The 23,021-nt window shown below is 46.4% G+C and overlaps 4 protein-coding genes and 2 long non-coding RNA genes across 14 annotated transcripts; 2 read left to right on the top strand and 4 right to left on the bottom strand.

The window, feature by feature from the left end:
* Positions 1 to 2,229: 2,229 nt before the first annotated feature.
* On the bottom strand, positions 2,230 to 3,100 carry LOC148321867 (uncharacterized). Its single transcript, XR_015846971.1, has 2 exons — positions 2,966 to 3,100; positions 2,230 to 2,904 (listed from the first exon to the last, which is right to left on the bottom strand). It is a non-coding gene; the product is annotated as an uncharacterized LOC148321867 (long non-coding RNA).
* On the bottom strand, positions 3,095 to 5,978 carry LOC148321866 (uncharacterized). Of its 2 annotated transcripts, XR_015846970.1 has the most exons (4): positions 5,915 to 5,978; positions 5,264 to 5,502; positions 5,044 to 5,115; positions 3,095 to 3,174 (listed from the first exon to the last, which is right to left on the bottom strand). It is a non-coding gene; the product is annotated as an uncharacterized LOC148321866 (long non-coding RNA). The 2 variants fall into 2 exon arrangements; XR_015846969.1 differs by having other exon boundaries at positions 5,044 to 5,502.
* A 302-nt stretch (positions 5,979 to 6,280) lies between these two features.
* On the top strand, positions 6,281 to 8,218 carry jtb (jumping translocation breakpoint). 3 transcript variants are annotated; one of them, XM_088318440.1, is made up of 6 exons: positions 6,281 to 6,493; positions 6,960 to 7,076; positions 7,147 to 7,187; positions 7,515 to 7,600; positions 7,684 to 7,763; positions 7,846 to 8,218. In XM_088318440.1, the coding sequence occupies exons 2-6, from the start codon at positions 6,982 to 6,984 to the stop codon at positions 8,000 to 8,002; spliced, it is 459 nt and encodes a 152-aa protein (XP_088174566.1). In that variant the 5' UTR covers positions 6,281 to 6,493; positions 6,960 to 6,981; the 3' UTR covers positions 8,003 to 8,218. The 3 variants fall into 3 exon arrangements, with proteins under 3 accessions (XP_088174566.1, XP_088174567.1, XP_088174565.1); XM_088318441.1 differs by having other exon boundaries at positions 6,289 to 6,493; positions 6,841 to 7,076; positions 7,687 to 7,763; XM_088318439.1 differs by having other exon boundaries at positions 6,291 to 6,493; positions 6,841 to 7,076.
* Positions 8,219 to 8,627: 409 nt separating this feature from the next.
* Positions 8,628 to 12,031, top strand: hsf1 (heat shock transcription factor 1). The gene is made up of 13 exons (XM_088318881.1): positions 8,628 to 8,958; positions 9,431 to 9,539; positions 9,632 to 9,768; positions 9,852 to 9,976; positions 10,083 to 10,158; positions 10,232 to 10,293; positions 10,394 to 10,588; positions 10,790 to 10,953; positions 11,036 to 11,108; positions 11,181 to 11,286; positions 11,376 to 11,429; positions 11,510 to 11,552; positions 11,697 to 12,031. Exons 1-13 carry the CDS (start codon positions 8,833 to 8,835, stop codon positions 11,843 to 11,845), a joined length of 1,419 nt encoding a protein of 472 aa, XP_088175007.1. The 5' UTR covers positions 8,628 to 8,832; the 3' UTR covers positions 11,846 to 12,031.
* Positions 12,032 to 12,151: 120 nt separating this feature from the next.
* Positions 12,152 to 17,690, bottom strand: LOC148321863 (uncharacterized). 6 transcript variants are annotated; one of them, XM_088318883.1, is made up of 23 exons: positions 17,680 to 17,690; positions 17,445 to 17,509; positions 17,314 to 17,373; positions 17,045 to 17,071; positions 16,811 to 16,852; positions 16,534 to 16,572; positions 16,391 to 16,450; positions 16,177 to 16,206; positions 16,046 to 16,096; positions 15,941 to 15,985; positions 15,815 to 15,850; positions 15,631 to 15,657; positions 15,449 to 15,556; positions 15,325 to 15,357; positions 15,035 to 15,058; positions 14,910 to 14,948; positions 14,670 to 14,831; positions 14,427 to 14,489; positions 14,306 to 14,353; positions 14,123 to 14,158; positions 12,759 to 12,797; positions 12,610 to 12,654; positions 12,152 to 12,537 (listed from the first exon to the last, which is right to left on the bottom strand). In XM_088318883.1, exons 1-23 carry the CDS (start codon positions 17,688 to 17,690, stop codon positions 12,503 to 12,505), a joined length of 1,125 nt encoding a protein of 374 aa, XP_088175009.1. In that variant the 3' UTR covers positions 12,152 to 12,502. The 6 variants fall into 6 exon arrangements, with proteins under 6 accessions (XP_088175009.1, XP_088175013.1, XP_088175012.1 ...); XM_088318887.1 differs by having other exon boundaries at positions 12,759 to 12,794; XM_088318886.1 differs by having other exon boundaries at positions 15,325 to 15,354.
* Positions 17,691 to 19,277: 1,587 nt separating this feature from the next.
* LOC148321862 (uncharacterized) lies at positions 19,278 to 22,657 on the bottom strand. The gene is made up of 13 exons (XM_088318310.1): positions 22,540 to 22,657; positions 22,076 to 22,137; positions 21,838 to 21,870; positions 21,728 to 21,763; positions 21,280 to 21,315; positions 21,188 to 21,217; positions 21,076 to 21,117; positions 20,969 to 20,992; positions 20,771 to 20,852; positions 20,224 to 20,666; positions 19,757 to 20,149; positions 19,633 to 19,676; positions 19,278 to 19,526 (listed from the first exon to the last, which is right to left on the bottom strand). The coding sequence occupies exons 1-13, from the start codon at positions 22,548 to 22,550 to the stop codon at positions 19,521 to 19,523; spliced, it is 1,242 nt and encodes a 413-aa protein (XP_088174436.1). The 5' UTR covers positions 22,551 to 22,657; the 3' UTR covers positions 19,278 to 19,520.
* Positions 22,658 to 23,021: the final 364 nt, after the last annotated feature.

The following is a 23,021-nucleotide window of genomic DNA, read 5'->3' as shown; positions in this document are numbered from 1 at the left end:
TATATGTGGATATAATAAACTTAACTTTAACTGGGTGTGGCTGGTCCGTTTTTATTTATTATTTCGTTTTCAGGCTTCCATACTGGAGAAGTCTGACGTTAATGTTTCGATCTACTAATAGAGTCACCTGAGGAACGTGGTTAATAAAAGACAATGGTCCCTTTGCAATCGAAATATACTTTTGGAGGAGCATACAGAAAAATGTGTTAAAGTTGAGCATGTGTTACCTGGCACAAAAGGTTCACAGTTAATGTGGACGCTACCGCAGCCAACATGGAGAAATGATTTCATCGTGGGAACCTTCGCTCATGCAAACAATCAAAAACTCGTAACTTGGCGTTTAACCACGGTAACTAAATTAGCTACGCGTTTAAAGAAACAAAACAAAGTTTACGTAAACGGCGCCGGTCAACCCAAACACTTCCTTGTTTTCATTTCATCAGGGTTTCACTTCCGGGTGACATCAACGTCATTTCTAAATTTAAAAGCTTTATTTACCAGACTGTCAACAAACCTTAACAACACACGGGGTTAGAAAAAAAATAAAGCAACCAAAAACAAATATATCGTCCGAATTTAGGGGCTTCTTACGGTCTCGCCAACAATAAAGAGAATTTAGGACCGACTTGGGAGCTTGTTCCGTTTATTGCATTCGACAACAGCACATACAGCTAACATCCACTAAAACCAAAAGTTGCTCCAAAGACTATTTTTTTTTTTACATCGTATAACAAACTGTTACAACTTAACGAAAAGAAACAGTTTGGCCCTGAGTTACCGTATTTGTAGTTCCTTCAATAAGCCACGAGACGGCGATATTCCAATGCAATCCGTGTTTGAGACCGAAAGACACAAGTTTTTTTTTTTTAATGACGAAATCTTTGGTCTTGTTTATCACCTCCTCCTGCACATAGCTAAAACCAAAAGTTCCTCCAAATACTATTTTTTTACATCGTACGACGAATTGTTACAATTTAACGAAAAGACACAGTTTGGCCCGGAGTTACCATATTTGTAGTTACTTCAATTATCCACGAGATGGCGATATTCCAATGCAATCCGTGTTTGAGACCTTAAGAGTCAAGTTTTTTTTTTTAATGACGAAATCTTTGGTCGTGTTTATCAACTCCTCCTGCACACAGCTAAAACCAAACGTTGCTCTAAAGACTATTATTATTATTATTTTACATCGCACAACGAACTGTTACAACTTAACGAAAAGAAACTGTTTGGCCCGTAGTTACCGGAATTGTAGTTACTTAAATTTGCCACGAGAGGGCAAAATTCCAATGCAATCGGCGTTTCAGACGTTATAAGTCAAGTTTTTTTTCCAATGACGAAATCTTTGGTCTTGTTTATCACCTCCTCCGGCACATACCAAAAACCAAAACTGGCTTTTTTTACACCTAAAACAAACTGTTGCAACTAACTAATATAAACAGTTTGGGACGGAGTTACCTTAGTTGTAGTTACTTGTTTGCCACGAGAGCGCAGAATTTATATATTTGTCTGTATTATTGTTGTATTGCACTGGAGAGGGGAGCTCTCTAATCTCGTTGCACACTTGAGTACAATGACAATAAAGGGATTTCTAATTCTAATTCTAATTCTAATTCCAATGCAATTTGTTTTTGAGACGTAATGAAAAAAGGTTTTTTTCCCAATGACGAAATCATTAGTCGTGTTTATCACCTCCTCCTGCACATAGCTAAAACCAAAAGTTGCTAGAAAGACTTTAATTTTTTTTACATCATAGAACAAACTATTACAACTTAACGAAAATAAACAGTTTGTCCCGTAGTTACCTTGGTTGAAGTTACTTCAATTCGACACGAGAGCGAAATTCCAATGCAATCCGTGTTTATGAGACTGAAAATTTTATTTCCGATGACGAAATGTTTGGTCGTGTTCGTCATCTCCTACACATACCAATAACCATGAAGTTGTTTACGACCCTCCGCGTCAAACCACCACCAACAAAGTCTTTCTGACTCGGAGTTTACTCACATTGCCAACCCATGTGATTAAAAAAAAGTTTAAAAAAGCCCCGTCACAATGTATTGAAGACAGCTCTCCAAAGACTCTTATTTTTTACATTCTACAATGAACTGTTCCAACTAGACTGACGAAAACAGTTTGGGCCGCAGGTACCGTAGTTGGAGTTACCCCGATTCGCCACAAGACGGCGTCCTTCCACTTCCTTCGTGTTTGAGATGTAGCGAGACAAGGTCCGTTTCCCAATATGATGCTTTATTTATAATTATCCCGCTGTACAAAGTGCGAAATTCCAACATGACAAATCACAGCAATATATCCCGAATAAGACAAGTTTTTCAACAATGATAAAAAATGATCACACGCATACGAAAGGAAATACACAGCAACAGTGGGGAAAAAAATCAAATAAATTAGCTTGTAAACTTTGAATCAATGTCATGTTTTAATTGATCAGCAATGTTTTAAACAAATAGAATTCTGCTTAAGAATTCTGACACGATTAAGAAAGGAGAATGTATCTCAATCTTTAGCACTTGAAATTGTATCCACAAGTGTAGAAAATGAAGTAGGAAGTTAATCGATTGGACAAGTGAAGTGTCGCCAAGTAGAAAAACGATTGTGGACGTTTGTTTGGGGGGGGGAAGAAAAACGTCAGAGAACGCATCCAAAGCTTGTCTTTTTTGTCATGATAAGAAATGTTACCATTTTTTATAAAAAAAAAAAAAAAAAAAAAGTAGAAATACATAATAAAATAACTAACAATCAATTATCAACTCCTCTGACTGTCTCCAAAATAACTCACCTATGACATCAGCCGCATTGTCGGGCTGTGGCTCGGACACGAGGTATTTGTCGCCAAATAACTTGAGCAGCTGGTCGAAATATTTGCACTCCCGCTTGTCTCCGCTGCAAACACGAAACGCGATCAGAGTGGACCAAGTAGCGCACGTGCACGCCCAACGCTAACCTCCTGCCGTCGAGGAACTGCCGGAAGCTGTATTTGAGCCTTTTGATTCGGGTCTGGCACAGCTCCGGTGTGCGCTGGTAGCCCCGACTGGCCAGGGTGTCGGAGATCTGCACGTAGATGTGCTTGTTCCTGCACATTCGTCTCGCCGTTGCTTCACGGGTGCTTGGAGTTGTCCAACAGCCACTGGTTGCCCGGGGAAACCACAAAATCTGGGGGGGGGACAAAGTTGAATTGGTGACGGGGTTTTGGCGTGTGCGTCACGAGGGAAATGAGTCATTCGAGGCACTACCCGGAAAACAACGAAACGCATTTTTCTGTACTATTAAAACAGAAACATAGTATTGTATTGCTTGAAAAATTTTAAAGAACGTGTAAAGAAAGGGACGTGTTTTAGGAAGTGCAGTTACTGCAAAAAAAACAACAACAAAAGTTGTCATCACGCTGCCGCTTTGATTATCCAATCAGAATTGAGAAGAATGGGTGCGGTTTGATTGCCCAATCAAATTTGCGGACGATAGAGGCATTTTATAAAATGAACCAATCGGCAGCTCTCGAGCGAGCTGGACCCACCTCTTTGCAAAAGGAAATAAAAAAAAAAGATGAGTTACCACTACGGAAAGGTATTAACTATTTTTATTAATTATGTCGTGTGTGAAATAAAAGTTGCTTCACCTAGCACGTTTTTACATTTAACATGTGAATTCATCTTCTATGGAGTGGTCTCCTGGGCAGGAGGCATCTCGGACCGGGACAAAAAGAGACTGGACAAACTAGTGAGGAGGGCCAGCTCTGTCCTGGGCTGCTCCCTGGACTCTGTGGACTCAGTGGGGGGCAGGAGGATGACGGCAAAACTGTCATCAATGCTGGACAACCCAGCCCACCCACTCAATGACATTCTGAGAACACTCCACAGCTCCTTCAGTGATAGACTGTTACACCCTCGCTGTACCAAAGAGAGATTTCGCCGCTCCTTCCTGCCGACTGCTGTCAGACTTTTTAACAAGAACATTGGGTCAGGCCTACAAACGGGAGGGCATTAGTGCAATTGTGCAGTCCTAGGATGCAATATACACTACTAATAATAATAATATTGCCTTTATTAGTCCCACAATGGGGAAATTTGAGATTCGAACCCAGGCCTCCTGGGGAGACTGGGTGCTGAACGCGGCGCCTTAGACCACTCGGCAATCCTGGCAGCCAATAATAATTCCCTTTATTAGTCCCACAATGGGGAAATTCGAGATTCGAACCCAGGCCTCCTGGGAAGACTGGGTCCTGAACACGGCGCCTTAGACCACTCGGCCATCCTGGCAGCCAAAAATTCGAGATTCGAACCCAGGCCTCCTGGGGAGACTGGGTCCTGAACGCGGCGCCTTAGACCACTCGGCATTCCTGGCAGCCAAAAATTCGAGATTCGAACCCAGGCCTCCTGGGGAGACTGGGTCCTGAACGCGGCGCCTTAGACCACTCGGCAATCCTGGCAGCCAGTAATAATTCCCTTTATTAGTCCCACAATGGGGAAATTCGAGATTCGAACCCAGGCCTCCTGGGGAGACTGGGTCCTGAACGCGGCGCCTTAGACCACTCGGCCATCCTGGCAGCCATACTGGCAGTACTACTGTACTTTCAGCCAAGGGTGTACTTAAATATTGAACAATGATGTATTTTGTTTACCATTACAGTATTCTTATAACAGTACTTCCATCACTGCAGTATTTCTACCATTGCAGGACGTTCACTATTACAGTACTTTTACCATTGCAGTATATTTTATCATTGCGGTACTTTTTACCATTACAGTACTTTTATCATTGCAATATTTTTATCATTGCAGTATTTTCAATCATTCAGTAGTTTTTATCAATACAGCGTTTCCCCCTCTGTATGGACAGGCATTAGGAGTGTTTCCTTACACTTAGATACGTTTATACTGTGTATATTTGCATGCTTTTTATGAATGTCTGCTGCTAATGTTATACATTACGCCGCCGACTCTGTGTGATCCATATCTTTATCTTTAATTCAGTTGACTAAAATGTTAAATGTACTTGTTAGCATGTTGCGGCAACGTAAGTAACCTGCATTGAGAGTCACCACACGTCAGACAAACTGCGACGGAAGACTTGCGCTCTCAAGACACGGGTTGGCTCCTGTAAAATAGAATTAGTGGACATGCAAAAGATACTGAGATTGTCATATATAATGTTATAGCAGATATAAAGTATGCACAATATGTTCGGCACAGAATGACATTAATTCCTGCATCAGATTGGTAATAGATAAATTCCATTCATCCACCTATTTTTTTGTTCGGATGGGGGATCTACTTGTCCCCTGAATGATGTCATGCATTCTCTTGTAGGGCTATCCAGGGCCAGGAAACCCAGCACCAAATGCCTCTCGCAGCGGAGCCGGTGCTCCATATGGATCTGCACCTTACGGAGGTGCTGCAGTTCCACCAGGAGGCTACTAGAATGACTTGTCCTTGTCAATCTGTCGCTACACATTCAATTTTTGAAGGGTTTTATTTTGGGTTGCTGAAACACAAAATATTAACATTTATTAACAACGTTCGCTCTGTACTGCTGTTTCCAGCTTACGTGTAGCTCTTCTTCGCTCTAGAATGCGCGACTAATAGAAATTATTTAACCAATATTTCAATCAATAAACCTCAAAAAACTTACACATGCACACAATGCAAAAATACTTCACATCTGTATCATATACACAATGCCTCAAACTTACACGTGTACTCAATACAAACATACTTCACAGCATTGTACACGACGCTCTCTCGCTATTTCAACGGCAACCTGTTCGTCTACTTCAATTACAAAGTTACATCTCGAACGAAAAACGTCAGTAAACACTTAATTTCAATCTATCACACTTACTATCAATAAACACATTCACACATAAATATATGGTATTTGATCTCGATTGTCTTACCTGAAACACAAAATATTAACAACGTTCGCTCTGTACAGCTGTTTCCAGATTACGTGTAGCTCTTCTTCGCTCTAGAATGCGCTGGTCTCCTTTTGCCACACACGCAAGCAGCGAACGCTGTCCTCTAGTGGTCAGAGGTAGCCATTGCAACTCATGTATAAATGAGCAATAACATGAAACTATTACCTTCTTAACATGGCTTGCGCTAGTTATCAAAACAAAATATCTGTGAAAACAATACAATTCCAAACACAATAATATTGAATATGAATGTATGCCACATTATATTAATAGCCCACCACCTCCTAAATGGTGGCTGCCCCGATAGTGACGTCAACCATGACGCGCCGTGCACGGAGCCCTACGATGCTGCTAGTCTTTTTTTGAAAGGGTTTGTGGCGGATATCCTGCCGCGGCCATTGCAGAGAATTATTCATTTTCGTGTTGTTGTTGTCGTCGTGGTCGTGAATCAGCCTGACGGATCTTCGGTCGACGTCGTCACTTTTGCGCGTTCGCTCGAGTTAACGTTTGAAAAAGCCTACTTTTTATCGGCTGCTAAATGCGGGCCCGCCGATGACGGTGAGTGACGTAAACAAGCTAACGCTAGCATTTGTTAGCAGGCAAATTGCTAGCAGTAGCATTTCAAATATTTGCCCTTTCTTGATCAAATTCAATGAACATAATTCAAAAAGTAGATAGCTCAGATAAAATAGAGTTTCAATGTTTATAAACGTTGTTGAAATCAGTCCGCCATATTGGATGTGGCAACTGTCAAAGGACCTAGCGTCCCAAAATTGTGACACGGGAAAAGTAAAAAAAAAAAAAACTGCCAAGAGGTGGGAGAGAATTATTTTGTGAGTTGTAAAATGAGTGAAGCTTTTGCCGAACAACTTGAGAAAATGTTTTGTGACTTTGTGGTCATGCAGGTTCAGTTGGATCACTCGAGCCATATCCAATGGGGGCTTCAGATTCCGTGCTAAATGCACGAATGTGTGTCTACGTGGTAAAGACTGAGGTGGCTTGACACCCTTTGACCTGCTTTCAGCATCAGCGCGAGTGCGGTGCGCATGATGGAGAGTGGGTGCTGGCGCGTCCCGCTGGCGTGCTGCCGTCCTCGTGTGCTGGCCCTGCACGCACTCTTTTGGGGCCTCGTGGCCTTCAGGTGGGTGCCCCGCCGCGGCCCAGCCGCCCCTACGTTCACTTGTTCCCTGACTGTGACGCTTGCCTTTCAGGGTGTTTGGAGCTGCCCTGCTGGCTGACGACAAAGTTGCAGGTACACGCAGCCCACTTGGGCAATGGCAATTTTTTTTCCAACTTTAGCCCTCCCACTTGCTTGAAACTCATTTCAGGTTCTTCAAAGACACGTTTGCTGTCTCACAGCACTACTTGTCACTGTCTGGCTCACGCACGTCTCCAAATGAGCGCGCTTGCGAAAGCTCAGCCTGCAGCTATCCAATCGATTCTAAATCCGTTATTCCATTAATTTATTAAATAATCGAATCCCAATTTATTTTGCGTTGTTTATTACAAATGATGATTGTCGAAGATTGTCGGAGATTGCTGTTCCCCCGAGCCCACGTTTGTTGTCTCATATCCGCAGCCGTCAAGGTCTCTGTTGCCCCCTGCTGGCTCCTAGAGGAATTTGTGGTGACGGTTGAGTGCACGCAGTGCGACGCCTTCCAAACGGTCCGTGGATTCGCTCTTGCCACGATAGCAGCTAGACAACGAACGTGGTGGGCGCACTGACAAACATTTGCCTTTGTTTTCAGAAGACGAGGCCGGCGTGCAGCCAGACGGGTTACGTGGAGAAGGTCAACTGCACCAAATCCAACCGGGATGACTACAAAAGGTCTGATCCTGCTGCCCGTGTGGCGTAAGTTTCACACGCACCAAGAGATTTTCTCACCCCCTCTTCTCTTTTGTCGTCTCAGCTGCCGCTCGGCCGTCATGGAGGAACGTCTCTTTTGGAAGTTCGAGGCGGCCATGTTGTCTGTGACGGCGTTGTCGGCCATCTTGGTGGTCCTGCGTCAGCGCCGGCTTGACCGTCTCGCCTCCGAGAAAGTCCGCCGACAGATCGAGTCCATCTAGTGGCGCCGCCTTGCAATTCAAACTTTAAAAGACATGCTGACCTGCAATGGGGAGGATGTGATTTATGGGAACTGCCACAACGAGTCTGACAATTGCTTTGCTCTATTGCATTTCTCGATATGCAGTGATGCAAATGAACTATTCTTACTAAAATAGTCACATCATTTGTCTTCCTATCACTGTGTTAAATAAAGTTCATTCACTGTTAGAAGCAAACATGATTCTCTCCACTTTCTGCTCTGTGACTAACCAATTGCAATGAGCGGCACTTTTGATGAGCTGAGGCTTCCTTTGGAGCTCGTCTCGAGCTCTGCCAAATGAAGCCCCGATGCAAGAAAATCACGTGACCAGTGACACGGCCGACCGGAATGTGCGTGACGTCATTGCTTTCTTCAACTTATTGTGACTTAAAACTTTTTGCGGACATTGTCAGCGTTAGTTGGGGAGTGAGAGTCGCGCCTGCACGAGAAAAGAGTCCTTGGTGTGATCTCATAAATTCATTTTGGCTCATCGCCAACAAAACATCTTTCGCATTCTTGTCTGCCGTCTCGTGCGTGTGATGGGAGCCACACAAACGTTCCGCAAATCACAAGTTGTATTTTGAGCTCTTTTTGGGGGGGCGGGGCACATCGCGTGGGGCCTTTGGTTGAGACGTCATCACCACGCGACGATGGTGTTGCTGCGCAGTTGCTCGTTTAGGAATTTTCCACCAGATTCCTCGACAGAGTCGTAGAAGTCGCCTTTGTGGCTTTGGGTTGAAACTATCGGCGAACAACGAGACGACAACCGATCGCATCTGAGTTGCAGAGCACCTTTGCTCGCTCCTGTCGATGGATTTCGCCAAAGCTTCAGTGGAAGGCTCGCTGCTAGCAGCCAGCAACGTCCCGGCCTTCCTCAGCAAACTGTGGACTTTGTTGGAAGACCCTGACACGGACCCGCTCATCTGCTGGAGCCCGGTACGACTTTTCGCCCCAATCACGGGAGCTTAGCTCGAGGCAGTCTGTCGTGTGCGGTGCAATGTTGTGCTATGTTAGCTTAGCTTGCGAGAATGGAGGCTAACGGTTCCCTGCTAGAGGCAAATACGAAAGTCTTGCGAGGTGAGTGCATTCAGACGACATGAGGCACTTCAACAAACGAGGAGTGCAAAAGTATAGCCAGCCAAGAAAAACGTCGTTTTTATTTTGGAAACAAAATACATGTTTGAATTTGAGTTGCATGTGCAAACGAGGCTGTTTTCTCAAGAAAAGCTCAGGGCTTCCTCATCTTTGTTGCCAGGTCAAATTTGCACCCGAGTTTGACATGCGAGTTTGAAATCCGAGCGTTTTCTTGCCTTGCTCAAGGGTACCTCATCCATGATTTGTGAGCCGACAAGCTTGTTGCACCATCGCAACTTTCTCAACAAGCTTTTATTTGTTTGTCCCGTGCCAGAGCGGAACCAGTTTCCATGTGTACGATCAGGCTCACTTCTCCAAAGAGGTTCTCCCCAAATTCTTCAAACACAACAACATGGCCAGCTTCATTCGACAGCTCAACATGTGTGAGTACAAAGAAATCCGTCACACGCCTTTGCACGCCACGCTTTCCTGCTAATGTGCGCTATTTATTTTTGTATTGTTTTTTTCCCCCCAGACGGCTTCCGCAAGGTGGTCCACATGGAGCAGGGCGGCCTGCTGAAGCCGGAGAAAGACGACACGGAGTTCCAACACCCGTTCTTCATCAGAGGTCAAGAGCATTTGCTGGAGAACATCAAACGCAAAGTCACCAACGTATGAACTGCCGCTCGTAAGGACGTAAGACGCTGCCGTAAAAGCCGTTTCCGTGACAACGAGGCATTCTGTTTTCGCTGCAGGTGTCTTCGGTGCGTCAGGAGGAGGGCAAGATCTCATCTCACGAGGTCAGCAAACTCCTGAACGACGTGCAGGCCATGAAGGGGAAGCAGGAGACCATCGACTCCAAAATCATCGCCATGAAACAGTAAGAACTCCCGACGCCCACGTTTTGGGTTCTCCGGGTCCTACGTCTCGTTGCAGGACACACGTCGAGCCGGCCGAACCCAATCAAACCTTTCTTTGTGTTTCAGCGAGAACGAGGCTTTGTGGAGGGAGGTTGTGTGTCTGCGACAGAAGCACGCTCAACAGCAGAAAATGGTCAACAAGGTTAACGCCGCCGCCGTCGTCTCGTTATACTCTGAAAATGTCGTCATTTGCGCCTTTGTCCGTTTGTCTGCAGTTGATCCACTTCCTGGTGTCACTGGTCCAATCCAACAGGATCATGGGAGTCAAGAGGAAACTGCAAGTCCACCTCCAGCGTGTCTTATTTATTTTAGTCCTTGTTGTTGTCGGTGTCTTAACGTTTTTTTTTTTTTTTTTTTTTGTGCTGTTGCCTCCGCAGCCCGCTGATGCTCAACGACTCTAGCTCCGCCCACTCCGGACCCAAATACACTCGCTCGTTTTCCTTGGAGCCCGTGCAGCCCACGCCATCCATCTTCGCGGAATCGTCTGTCAGCTCCGGGCCGATCATTTCTGACGTCACGGAGCTGGCCACGCCCCCTCCAGAAGAAGTGGCCCGCGAGTGGCTGGAAGAGGGGTGAGGCCAAAAGCAGTCAAAACGCCGTTGAGCAGCTCCATTTTTTCCGTTGATATGACTTCCGATCTCGCAAGTCAATTTATCGTCATAAATGCACAAAAAAATGAAGAAATTCGATAATGCGTAAGCTGGCGTTATTTTGCGTATTGGAAGGAAAAATCTGACGGGAAGATTTTGCCAATTTTTTTCTGCGGTCCGCAGAGAGAGGACCAACGCAGGGGAGGAGGTGGAGCCTGCCGCTTCCGACTTGGCGAGTGCTGTTCCGTCTGTAGACACGCCCCTTTCCCCCACCACCATCATCAACTCCATCCTGCAGGACAGCGGCGCCCCGGACAGCGGCGCCCCGGACGCCGGCGCGCTAACGGGCAAGTTGAGATCGGCTCGCGGCTCACGTCGTCTTGTTGTTTTGTGGATTTTCTAAAAGTGTCAAACGTCTCAAATCTTCAGCTTCCAGGCCTCGCTCGTCCGCCGCCAACTCGGACCCGGCTCAGACATGCCAAACGGTCGTGTGTATTGACAAGTATGTCCGCCTGACGTTTTCCCGTCAGACGGTACGGAACACGGCTCACTTACGGTGTCATTTTTTTTCCAGATCTGAATTGTCGGATCACATCGAGACGATCGACAACAGTTTGGAAAACCTGCAGAATGTTCTCAACAGCCAAACCTTCACCTTTGACACGTCACCGCTCATGGAGGTGCGTGCGCGTGCGCATTGGAGTGTGTGAGGAGCACAAACATTTCTTGAATGTGCTGAACCTTTTTTTTTTGTTTTTTGTGCGTTCAGTTCTTCAACCCTTCATGTCCACCGGGAGACTTTGACATCAGCACTTTGGACTCTGTGAGTGCGAGCAACTTATCAGTTCATACAGCCGACGTCACATTTTGCTCTTTGTAAGAAAGATGTGTTTTCTTTGCTAGCTTCTGGGCGACAACTTCCCCAAAGAGGAAAGTGAGGACGCTGGTAAAAACACACACACACATCATATTCTTGTCCAAACAAATATGGTCTTTAGTTGTCCTTTTAAGGGGCAAAATTGTAACAAAATGAAACTCAAAAGTCAAGGTGATGCTGAGCGTGTGTGGCGGTGCTCTGTGATTGGTTCAGGAAAGCAGCTGGTGCAGTACACGCCCATGCAGATTTTGGAGCCAGTCGGAGCGGGCCAGGGCGGGGCTGACCTGCCGTGGCTCCTGGAGTTGGAGGCGGAGCGTTTCCTCAGTCCTGACCTGGGTGCCAGCTTGAACTCTGACCTCTGACATGATGAGGGGGGGCTTCCTCCAATAGCGTGACGACAATAAGGTCACAATTATACTATGCAGACAAGTCGCCAGCCATCTTTTCTTTGCTTTTATTACATCCGAAGGAATAGAATATTTTTGGAAACCTTGATCATATATTTATTCCGTTACGCTGGAAAGCCGCATTAAACATGTTTGTGCATATTCCTTGAGTCATGTAGCTTGACCTGCTCAACCCATACACACACAGAATTGAGTTTTTGTAACATTTCTCACTTTGCCTTTTTCACATGTAAAAATAATAATTTTGCTTGACACTGCAGCTGCATTTTCATTTCATCATATTTTTATTTTTGTGCTTGTACAACTGAACTGACTCAGCTTGAGAACTGTTTCTAATATTTTGACGTACGTAAAAGGACGTTGGTGATGTCAGAATGAGATGTCAGACACAAAAAGCATTTCTTGCAAAAGTCATGAAAAGACATTTTAATGTCTAGTTCACCTGCTTCTAAAATTGATTATACACATCTTAAATATTTCCCAACAAAGCCCCCACGCTCTCCCGCAGGCCTGTAGGTGGGCGGGGCCTAAAGGCGACTGAAGGAGTGTTCCAATTGGTCTGCACACTGGAAGCGGCGGCGGGAAAAGCAAACTTTAGGCCTCCGGTGCGACTCAGCACGTTTCTTCGAGTTCCATGTTGTCTGCAGCTGTCGGCACAAACCTTGTGAGACTTAACGGAGTGCGGTGCGAAACACTCGTGAGCGCAAACATGGCCGTACCTTCAGTACCCGGACCCCAAGTGTTGTATTGTTCAGTGACGGAACCTGCGGAGAACAAGTCATGCCGGCAGCGCGCAAAGCACAGTTACCATCGTCGTCGTGACGTCACGATGGCGATGATTGTGATGACGTGACATGCCGAGACTCACCAGCCTTGTGGGGGTCTTCAGATGCCCGCCCGCCACCTGCTGGAAAAGAAACCCAAAATCACATGATGCCACCATGTGACGTCACTGGAGAGCATTCCAATTGTTTGTTCCAAATCACTAGATATAATCGGACTGCCTCACCTCATGTGGCAGCAATGCACTTTTTATTTTAGTTTTCATTCAATAAATAAGAATATGAAAATAAAACAGACAGTGGAGACAAAGAAATATTTAGTAATATTAAAGCGTGACGTCATCAGTAGGCGCGGAGGCCACCGACACACCGGAACCAACGAGCAACAGGTGAGCGAAGGGCTGGAACGCGTTTGGCAAATAATTCCGAAAGAACTCTTTTGCGGAAAAATCCCCTCGTTTGAGACTCGTCACGACGCCTCTTCATTTATTTTTGCGAGGAGTCAACGGAGCGACGAAAAGTGAAAGAACCACCTTCAACTGTACTCACTTCGAAAAAGGTAAGAGCATTAAAAAACGTTTGACTGGCAAGTGTAATGTTTTGAGCCCTCTATTGTGACTGAGTGAATTCCACGACTTTCGAAATATTAACAAATGACTAAAGGACGAAGAGGCCAACTACTCTACCTTCTGCGCATGCGTCATCGCCCCGCTAGATCGTAGCGGGGTCCTTGAGTGGCCTGCGCGCCTGCCGATGACGTCACGATGTAATCAACTTATTTCTTATATTTCTTTGCCGCTGTGCTTTTTTCCCCCATTGCTGTTTTATTTGCATATTCGGAGTCATTAAATAAAAGAAGCCGCCGCTGCCCTTCTTGTGAAACAACAGCAGTGGAATATTTACCTTTCTCCTGCCGAATTTGCAACAAGATTGTATGAATGTCAAATATGTTCATAGTATGAAATATTTCTTAATAAAACATTTCCATGTTTTCCCTCCAACTCTTCACCACAGTCGGATTGCCAAAGTGACGGAACATTGACGTGATGTCTTCGCCGGACAGGATGATCTTCGCAAGAGTAGCTGCAAAGGTACTTTATCTTTTTATCATTATTATTATTTAGTAACTCAACATACAAACACAGCAACCAGGGGTGACAAAATCGAGGCAAAGAAATATCTAACTAAATATCTAACAAAAATATATTATGAAGCGTGAGATCATCAGCAGGCGTGCAGGCCACCGAAGGAGCGCGATACAATTTTGCGTGTACCGAGTACTTTTCTTTCCATAATCATGCGGCCCTACTGAAACAATTTCTTAAATTCACACAATCTCTTCGGAGGGATTTCTAGTAGACTTTTTGGTCAGCCACTTCTGTCCCAACACAGTACCTAAAAATCAAAGTTTAACAGGCACTGGTACCAAAATGAGAAGTTAAAAACTCACTGGAGTCCAGGAACGTTCCTGTTGCCTCTGAAAAGACTTGGCCACACGCACACACATACACACACACACACACACACCCACGCACAGAAATATACATGCAGTTTTTTGCAGCACTTTCTCACAACTACATCATTACCCAGTGCATCAGCAATGACCTATATGAATCGTTGCCATGGTACTTACGTGAATCTGTTGCCATGGTCACTGCATCTGTGCGCCACGCCAGTGTGCCTGCGTCATCAAACGTGACAAGTGATCAAAAGGGTCAAACTTTTCATGCACTCGCATGTGCGCATACACGTACCTGACAGCGCAGTTGCTACCGAAGCGCCCCCTGCTGGCTCGGTGGGCAAGTGCACGGGCGGCTCTGGAAGTGACGAGCAGGAAGTGGGATTGAAATGTTTTGCAAAGTACATAGTAAAACATACACATCAATTGTTGTGAGGAGAAGGTCTAATTTTTCAGTCCAGCGAAGAAGAAAAGGCTGCAAATCCGACTGATGTGCGGTAATCGAGTGTTGCTGCTTTAGTTTGACGGCGCCGCTCACCCGTGCCGTCCACATGATGCAGATGGGTCGTGTCCTCGGCCAAAGTTGAAAGGGGAAGCGGGGGCGCCGTCGCGGACGGCCGAGTCTGCTCGGTTCTCGTGGGCAACCACGCGGGTTGGTGAGCGTGAAGGTCCGCGGAAGGTTCGCCGAAGTGAGCCGTCACTGCGGGACACAAGAAAAACGACAAGAAAGTCGCTGGGAGCTCCTGCCGCTGTTCTGCGGGCGTGGCCACGTGCTGACCTCCATCTTTGTCCAACAGCTGAGTCTGTCGGCCGTTTCCTGTTCAACACGTCACAAGCGGCGTTGGCCAATCACTGGCAAGCGCAACTTTACACCCAATGGTTGCATAAAAAAAGTGTTGGTACCGTTTGCTTGGGACCAGTCTCCACCTGGAAAAGGAAAAAAAAAAAAACCTGATTGATACAAGCGGTCAAGTTGGAAGGTCTGCTTTGTTGGCTTGCTGCGCTGCGTCGCACGAGAAATGAGACGGCACCCTGCGCGATTGTGCGCCACCTTCCACTCGCAAACGACAATAAATGAGATTGTTGAGTCGAAGCCAAACTGTGGGCGGGCTTTGACGTTCTGGAGCATTTGCAGTTTTAACATCGGACTGTTTTGTGCAACCATAAATCTCATATTTTTGTATTTTGATTACCTGCTTGTTGCGATGATGAGAACGAAGGCGCTGCTGAGGGGAAAATAGGACAGGAAAGTTTACACTTGATGATTGTTCTCCTTTCAAAATGAAATTTGAAAAACAGAGTGTTTGCATAGAGTACGCAAGTCCTCGTGGGCGTGGTCTGTTGCAGGCGTTGAAGGTGATTGGTCAGCGGCGCCGTCTCCTTCGGGTCGGTTGGCGACATCGGACTCGATCAAACTTTCTTCGTCTGCATCAAAAGCGCTCAAATCGGTCCTTCTTTTTCGGAGTGATCAGTTTGTGAAAGAAGAACAAAAGGAGGACCTGCGGAGTCGCTCCAAGTTGGTGCACCTGCGTGAGCCAAAAGAAAAGCACGACACGCGCGTGGTATTCGGGTCATTCGATTATTGACGGAAGAATCGTTTTCTTTGTCATTTGCTTCCCGGTGTCGTTTTGTGTTGATTGCGTAACAATTTGAATTCACGTCAGATGAAAAAGTTTTGCTCACCCAGCAGGCCGTGCAGGAAGTGGCTCTCCGCGGTTCCTTCCAAACAGCCGCAACAAAGAGCCGTCAATCGCTTTGCCAAGTGAGGCTCCGCCTCCAGCATCTCGGCGGCCTCACCTGAACACTCACCTGTGTGAATTTCAGAAGCTCCTCCCTCAAATGACGTCAGCGGCCCTGACCACAAATCACACGTCTCACCTTCATGTTGCCCCGCCCCCCTTGCGTTGCGCTTACCTGCTGCTCCCTTGTCTCCGCCCACTCCGTGCAGCAGCTTCTCCCCATTGGCTGAAGCACAACGCTCAAGTTCATTAGGGATGAAATGTGATCGTTTGTCGTCGTCGTTTATGAATTAAAAAGACATTCACCGTTTGAATGCGTGTCCGTGGCGTCGGAATCTACGGAGACGCTCAAGGAAGAAGTCAGGAAAGCAAAAAAAAAAAAAAAAAACAAAACAGTCAAACGGTCGAATTGGCTGAAGCTTGCTTTGATTTTTGTCACATTCTTCATCCTTCCGAATAATTGGTCGTCCGTCTTTTGTCAGGACTGAGCTTTTTATGTCACTTCGTTATTTTTATGCACCTGCCGAGACGTCCGTGGCGGCATCCGACTGTCCCGCGTCTGCCGAGGCCTCCTTGGCACCTGCCGCGTTACACGTTGCTGTCAGCGTCCAACCGCCCAAATGCGACTTCCCGACGCTTTTTCTATCCCAAATATTCACTCACCGCCGATGTCGGGAAGGGACGACACGTCGGGTCGGACACCTGTCGGGTAAACCAGATCAAACCGGCTCTCAGTGCGCTTTAGAGTTCGCTTGCAGATACTTCTGAAATGTTTTCGTGGCCCAAATAAGTTTGGGGGGATTTGCGCGACTTGTTTTGATGATTGAAAAGTGCGCTTAGCTGAAGACAATTCGCCAAGTGTTTCCCCGGATGCCGTTCGGCTCGCTAAGCAGGATTAAATTTTTCAGAATAGGAAACCAGCCGGGGGGGTTCAATTTACCTGAAGCCCCCGCTGTGCTCTGGTGGGCACCCGGAGGTCCTGCTGGAGAGGAGGGTGGAGGGTGGGTGAGTGGTGCTCATGTTTCCTGCACTTAATTAAAAAAAAAAAAACTTGACAAAGGTTCACTTTCATTCCAATCTTTTTCGTTCCTTCCCAAAAATGTGGCAGAATTTCCTTTTACGAGTGACTTTAAATTGACTTTATGTTATGCTTGCAAGGGTGGGCCCGGCTCACCCTCCCTCATTGTGGAGTCGTCGTCATCTGAAAGGAAAACAACATTTTTCTTTTATTCGTCTTTTGCACGTGCTCTTTTTTTGAACGCCGTCTCATCTTCACCGACGTCAAACGCTTTTCATCCCTTTTCATACTCGCTTGCTAATCAATTTGTTTGCTTTCATTTATTGTGGCGGCGCTCTGGAAAAACGCCTTGGAGCCGATTTGAAGGCCGTTCAGTCAAAAAAAAAAAAAAAAAAATCCGAGAAGCGCCGCGCGACTCGGCCTACCGTCATCCTCCTCAGACTGGTCGCCGTCCGCCTCCTCCGTCAGCTCCGCCTCCTCCCGCTCTGGAAAACAAGCACACAGCTCACGTCCGCATCGCAAGCGCCAGCAATTGGGCTTTTTTGGGGGGGTTTACCCTCCACGGGACCCGTCCACGCTGCTGTTACCAGGACAACCAGCAAGGACGTCAAGATCAAGTTCCTGAGGACCACAAATCAATCGTTGCGCACGTGAAGTAACAATCCGCCGCTGATCAATATCAAACGATTATTTCCGATCACGCCGGTAACTTTTTTTTTTGCGTCTATCGAATAGTTGCGCTGGCGGCCTTCCGTGAGTCGCGAGCGTCGCTGCTGTTCAAGTTTACTCACCAAGGCGACATGATGATGTTGGTCTGCACATGAGATCGGCTGGAGCATTTTATACTCAGGAGGCGGGGCTACGCACTCGAGCACGTTTGTGCGTGAAGGTGTGTGTGTAACTATGAGAGCGTTTGTTTTTTTTTTTTATTGCTTTTTTGGCGATCATTTGACTTCTTATGTATTTTAAAAAAGTGTACTTGGCGTTAAGATATATTGGAAGGAACTTTCCAAAAGATTTTCTCCGAGATGGATAATGATTGAATAGAGTTGTAAAAAACAAAAAAAGTCAAGGATTACTAATGAGTCGGGCTGAGTATCGATTTTAGATTTCCAAAATCAATTTTTTTTCCTTTTTTTGATTAATTACACAGTGTTTTTTGAACCTGATGCATCTCACTTGGCAAACAGATTCAAATTAATAACACGCAAAAATCCGAAAATAGTCTCAGAAAAAAATGGGACCTATCAAACTGCAAACTCGCAACCCGCGTGGACCGCAAATGTTTCCTTATATGGTCGACGCAATCGCATGACATGAAAATGAAGGCGTCATGTTGTTTGTTGCAAAATGTCCTTGGCCCCAAAATGTGCGTTGAAGCTTCCGTACACTTTTTCTCCCCCCTCACCCTTCAAGCTCTGTTTAGCGTTGCACACCTACACACTTTTTCCTATCCAATTTATTTTTTTTTTCGATAGGTCGCATACTTTTTGCAGGAAGTTGCGTACGCATATTTCAGGTGTGTGTGTGTGTGTGTAACTCATATGAAGACCACCAAGATTCCTCATTCGTGCTTTTGGGGAAACTTCATCTCGTTCATCTCAGTCGCTCTTCCATGCCAGTAACTCGGTCGCAGACGGCGCCGCGTAATCCGACCCCCCGCACCCCCCCCTACCCCCCCAGTCGCCTCCACACCTGCAATTAACTTCTGAAACTTGAACTCGCCGCCAAATATGCAATTGCGGAAACTGATGTCGCTTTTGTCTGGTTTTCTGGGGGAGGGAGGAAAGAGGGATGAAGAAATGACAAAGTGAGAAAGATGGCAAGAAAAAGAGAAGGAAAGACAGACGAGTATCCCAAAGTTAACTTTCCTAGTCTGACTCGTTTTTCTGACGTCAATTCTTTTAGTGTTTACTTTAAGTCAAAATATAATTATCATCAAATAAGTAAAATAAATAGATATATAATATAATCAAAATAAAATAAGGCAAAATATTTATTTCGACTAAAGCACTGACTTGGAGCAAGAAGTTTGAGAATGTCTTCCATACGAAAGGAAAATTGGTAGTGCGTGAAATCTTTGATTGAATCAAAGTGAGTCGAAAATGGAATCGAATCGGGCCCTTGTGTATCGATCAAATCGATTTTGGAGCTTTGAATCGATGGCCAGCACTTGAAGTTGTGATTTTTCCTGCAGACTCATTTTAGTCATGTTCCGTTTGTTTTGTTCATTTCGCCTGAAAGATTCAAAATGGGCGGGGCTTGATCTCCACCGCCCCTCGAGCTCACGTTGGCGCTTTGGCTGCAATCAGCTTGGAAGAAAAAAAAACAAAACAGCGATGCGTGACTGTTGAAACTTTATTAGCATCCAGCCAATATTGCTGCGTGACGTTCGCTACGAGTTCTACACAAAAGACGCGTATGTACATGTTCATTCAGCGCACAAAGTTGCCAAAGCGACAAGCACGTGATAAAGACTCAAAGACACAAGCAATCCAAATGGGAAGTTGTCTCGGCAAATGTGTTCCAGGCCGTCCCACTCGTCTGCTTGCTTCACTATTTGAAGTATATTCAGATCTTGATAGCCATGGGGGGTCACGTCACCCTCTTAGTTGGAGCTCCAATGTCAAATTCATTCCTGAAGAAAGAAAAACATGACTTCCTCATCAGCTTTTTGGCGCATTTCACTACCAGCCAAGTCAGTGAAAGTAATTGAGTTAAAAATGTGAAATGTAATGGGTTACTCTGAGGTGGGAGGGCGTGACGGCGGATTTCTCAACAACAGTTGCTATAAAAAAAAATAAAAAATTAAAAAAAGCAAACAGTCAGGTCAGAAAATGACTTTGAGTTGAAGAACTTAGTTTTTACCCTGAGTGGAGTCAAAGACTTGGGAGCTTTCTTCAGGTTCTTGAACTTTATGCTCCTCCGTGTTGGCGTCCTCTTTGATGCCGTCGATGCCGAGCTCAGGATCGTCCGTGTTGACACTTGCATCGGATCCTTTGTCGTCTTTCGCTTTTTCATCCTCCCCTTCCATCACATCGGACTCGTCAGAGAAGTCGCTTGCGGGTTTCTCGCTTCCTTCCCGCCCTCGAATGTCCTCGTCATCGAAGACCTCCGGCCCCACCTCGTCTCCCTCCTCTAAGTCAAATGCCGCCATCGGTTCCGCCCCATCGCCGCCATCGTCACTGTCAGCCGTGGTCACGTCCGACTCGGAATCGCGACTTGTCTTCTCGCTGTCCTTGTCCGCCTCTGAACTTGACACTGATGACAGAGCGTAACAGAATCTTCAACTCGGACAGCAAGTCTCGATCAGTTGATAATAAAACGGAGCTAACCTGATTTGGACTCGGCCAGTTCTGGAAATTTCTGCCGTTCCGGAGACTCTCGTGACTCGGTCGATTCTGGGGACTCCCGTGATTCTGAGGATGCTGCTGAATCAGCAGACTCTGATTCCGCAGACTCTGCAGGCTCAGCAGACTCTCGAGACTTCGGTGATTCCGCTGCCTCTGGCGAATCGGCAGTCTCGAGTGATGCCGCGGACTCTGCTGATTCTGCAGACTTGGGTGATTCTGACGACTCTTGTGTATCCGCATATTCTGATGATTCTGCAGACTCCGGCGCGTCCATAGACTCTGCGGACTCTGGCGTCGCCGCAGACTCTGATGACTCTGCAGACTTGGTTGATTTGATAGAATCTGCGGATTCTTGAGACGCTGCAACTGTCCAAAGTGTTTTCCAATTGCCCAACTGTTGTTTTGTGTTTGGGGTGTAAAACAGCCTACAAGGTCATTAAAAGACTTGACGAGGCAAAGAAGACCGTCTTACCTTCATTGTCTGGAAAAGACTTGTCAGGGCCTTCTGCAAGTCCGTCTGTGGAGAGACCGCATGTTGACAACTCGCTTACAAAATCCGTCCTCCCCACACGTTAGCGTGAAAATGTTGACAAAGAAGTCGCCCAACTCGTCTTCACGCCAACACACACTGACTTGTGAGGTCCGACATCATTTGTGCAGTTTGTGTTTTACTTGTCAAGAACGCATGTTGGCTTTCTTCATGGCCGAGCTGACGGAGACACGCTACCTGAATCCGGAGAGTCGGAAGCACCTGCGGGCAAGAATGCCACACTTGCTCAAGTCGCGCGGCACAAAGGAAGGCAGCGCGTGACAGATGACTTGAAAGAACCAGACCTTCGCGCTCCACTTGGTTGACGTCTTCGTTGTTCGCTTGTGCTGACGGACAAAACGATAACGGATGAATCGCGTGAACAGGACCACAAAACGGATGACAAGCTCGCACTACCTTCCGCTTGTTCTTGGGAATCGTTGGCATCTGTGGACACAAACGTCAGTTTCAGTACCGCAAAAGACACGCAAAGCCACGTCAATGCTCACCTGGAGAATTTGAGGTGTCTCGTGACTCGGTGGGAGCTGAAACAGAAAAAGACAACATTATTGATGAGAAACTGGTCCGTCCGTTCAGAATCGAATCGGATCGCGGAGGCTGCGTGTCCCGGGTCGTCCTCGGGGCCTCCTGCCGACCGGGCATTCGTGAATTTTTTTTCTGTCGAATATTCTAATCATCATTTTCTATCGATATTGATCTCGTGTCTATCGCGATCCGTATTGATTTGGAATGATCAACGTTTCGTTACAAAGGCGAACACGATGACAAAGATGCTAATGTTGCTAACGTTGCTAATGCCACTGACGCAAGCTAAGCCGCATTATGCTAATGAGATCGGATTTCAATTTGCATGTTTTTATTTGGATGAGGCTTTGCCCACCAAATGCTGCGCAAGCACCACAGGAAAAAAAAAAATATGAGCGCACGATGGCCTACCTGCTCGTGACGTTGCCGGCGGCGATGTTGCTTTTCCTACAACAACAAACGAAATTCAAAACAATAACCGCCCTCGTGTTTTATTGTCAACGTGTGTGAAAGAAAATTACCGTCAAGGTCGCTGAGCGGCGCCTTACTTCTGTCTGCAACAGAGACCACGTTCAATTTTAAATTGGATTTTTTTGCAATGAACTCATTTTTAAAATGGTGCTTTTAAAAGCGGAATGGGCTCGAAATCACCCGAAACAAACAAACAAACTGCTTCAATGTTATTTTGTGCACACGCTTTTAATCGTACCAAATGTGACGTTAAATACGCCGTCTAGCACTCGTGACGTCATCACTTACCAGGAAGCGGCACGGCCACGCTAAGCACGACAAGCGTGACCAACGCTAACAGTGGGACACACCTGCAACAAACACACACACCGAACATCTTTGTAATGCACACACACGTTTACAGTACTCGCACATGCGCACGTTCACGTGCACAAGATAACGACATAACACGCACGCAGACAATGAACCACATTGTGATACACACGCACACACACAGAGGCAGCGTCGTGTTTGTTGGCAGAAGTCGTCCTCTTGAGTCCAAGTGTGTTAAATGCGAATTTTTTGCCCTTTTGAAAAAGTGAATTCATCTCGACGGCTTGAAAATGTCTTTTTGCGCTAGACAAGATGACGGCTCGCGTCGCGTGGCCGGCTTCGAGGCGCTTCTTTCTTCGTTCGAGATCACACGCCAAAAAAAAAAAAAAAAAAATGAAAAAGTTCAATTCATGATCAGCGGCACAATTTTGTCAACTCACCGTGCGAACATTTTTGCCAAAGACGACGCCGCCGATGCCAACGCGATCCGACCGGAGCTTGTCCTGCCGCACGAGCGCAACTTCAACCTCTTGAATCACGCGATGGACGCCGGACGCTTTTATGGATGAGCCTTGGCCCCACCTCCTCCCGCTCCGCCCACCCGAGCACCCGAACGCCCCGCCGGAGACGAGATGCCGAGCCGAGCCGAGCCGGAGGAAAGACGGGACCAGAAGATAGAAGATGATGGCGAGAAGAAAAGACGACGAGCGATGACTTGAAGGCAACCGGCTCGCGTCCGTCAAGCGCGCTAACGTGCGCATCACAGGGAGGTCAAAGGTCAATGATGGCGCTGAGCGAGGAATCGCGGTGACCTGCAACTTGCGGCGCCTCAAGTACGACTTTCTCGTTACGTTCGTACTGAAATTGAAGATTTGGATTTCCGAGCGACGTTCGCTGGACCCGTTCAGAAAATGTTGAACAC

The sequence above is a fragment of the Idiotropiscis lumnitzeri genome, chromosome 16 (assembly GCF_059441095.1).
Source record: "Idiotropiscis lumnitzeri isolate Australia: NSW breed Sydney's pygmy pipehorse chromosome 16, RoL_Ilum_1.0, whole genome shotgun sequence".
Lineage (NCBI taxonomy): Eukaryota > Metazoa > Chordata > Actinopteri > Syngnathiformes > Syngnathidae > Idiotropiscis > Idiotropiscis lumnitzeri.
Note: the sequence above shows the minus strand (reverse complement) of the source record. Positions and strands in the feature narration are given on the sequence as shown.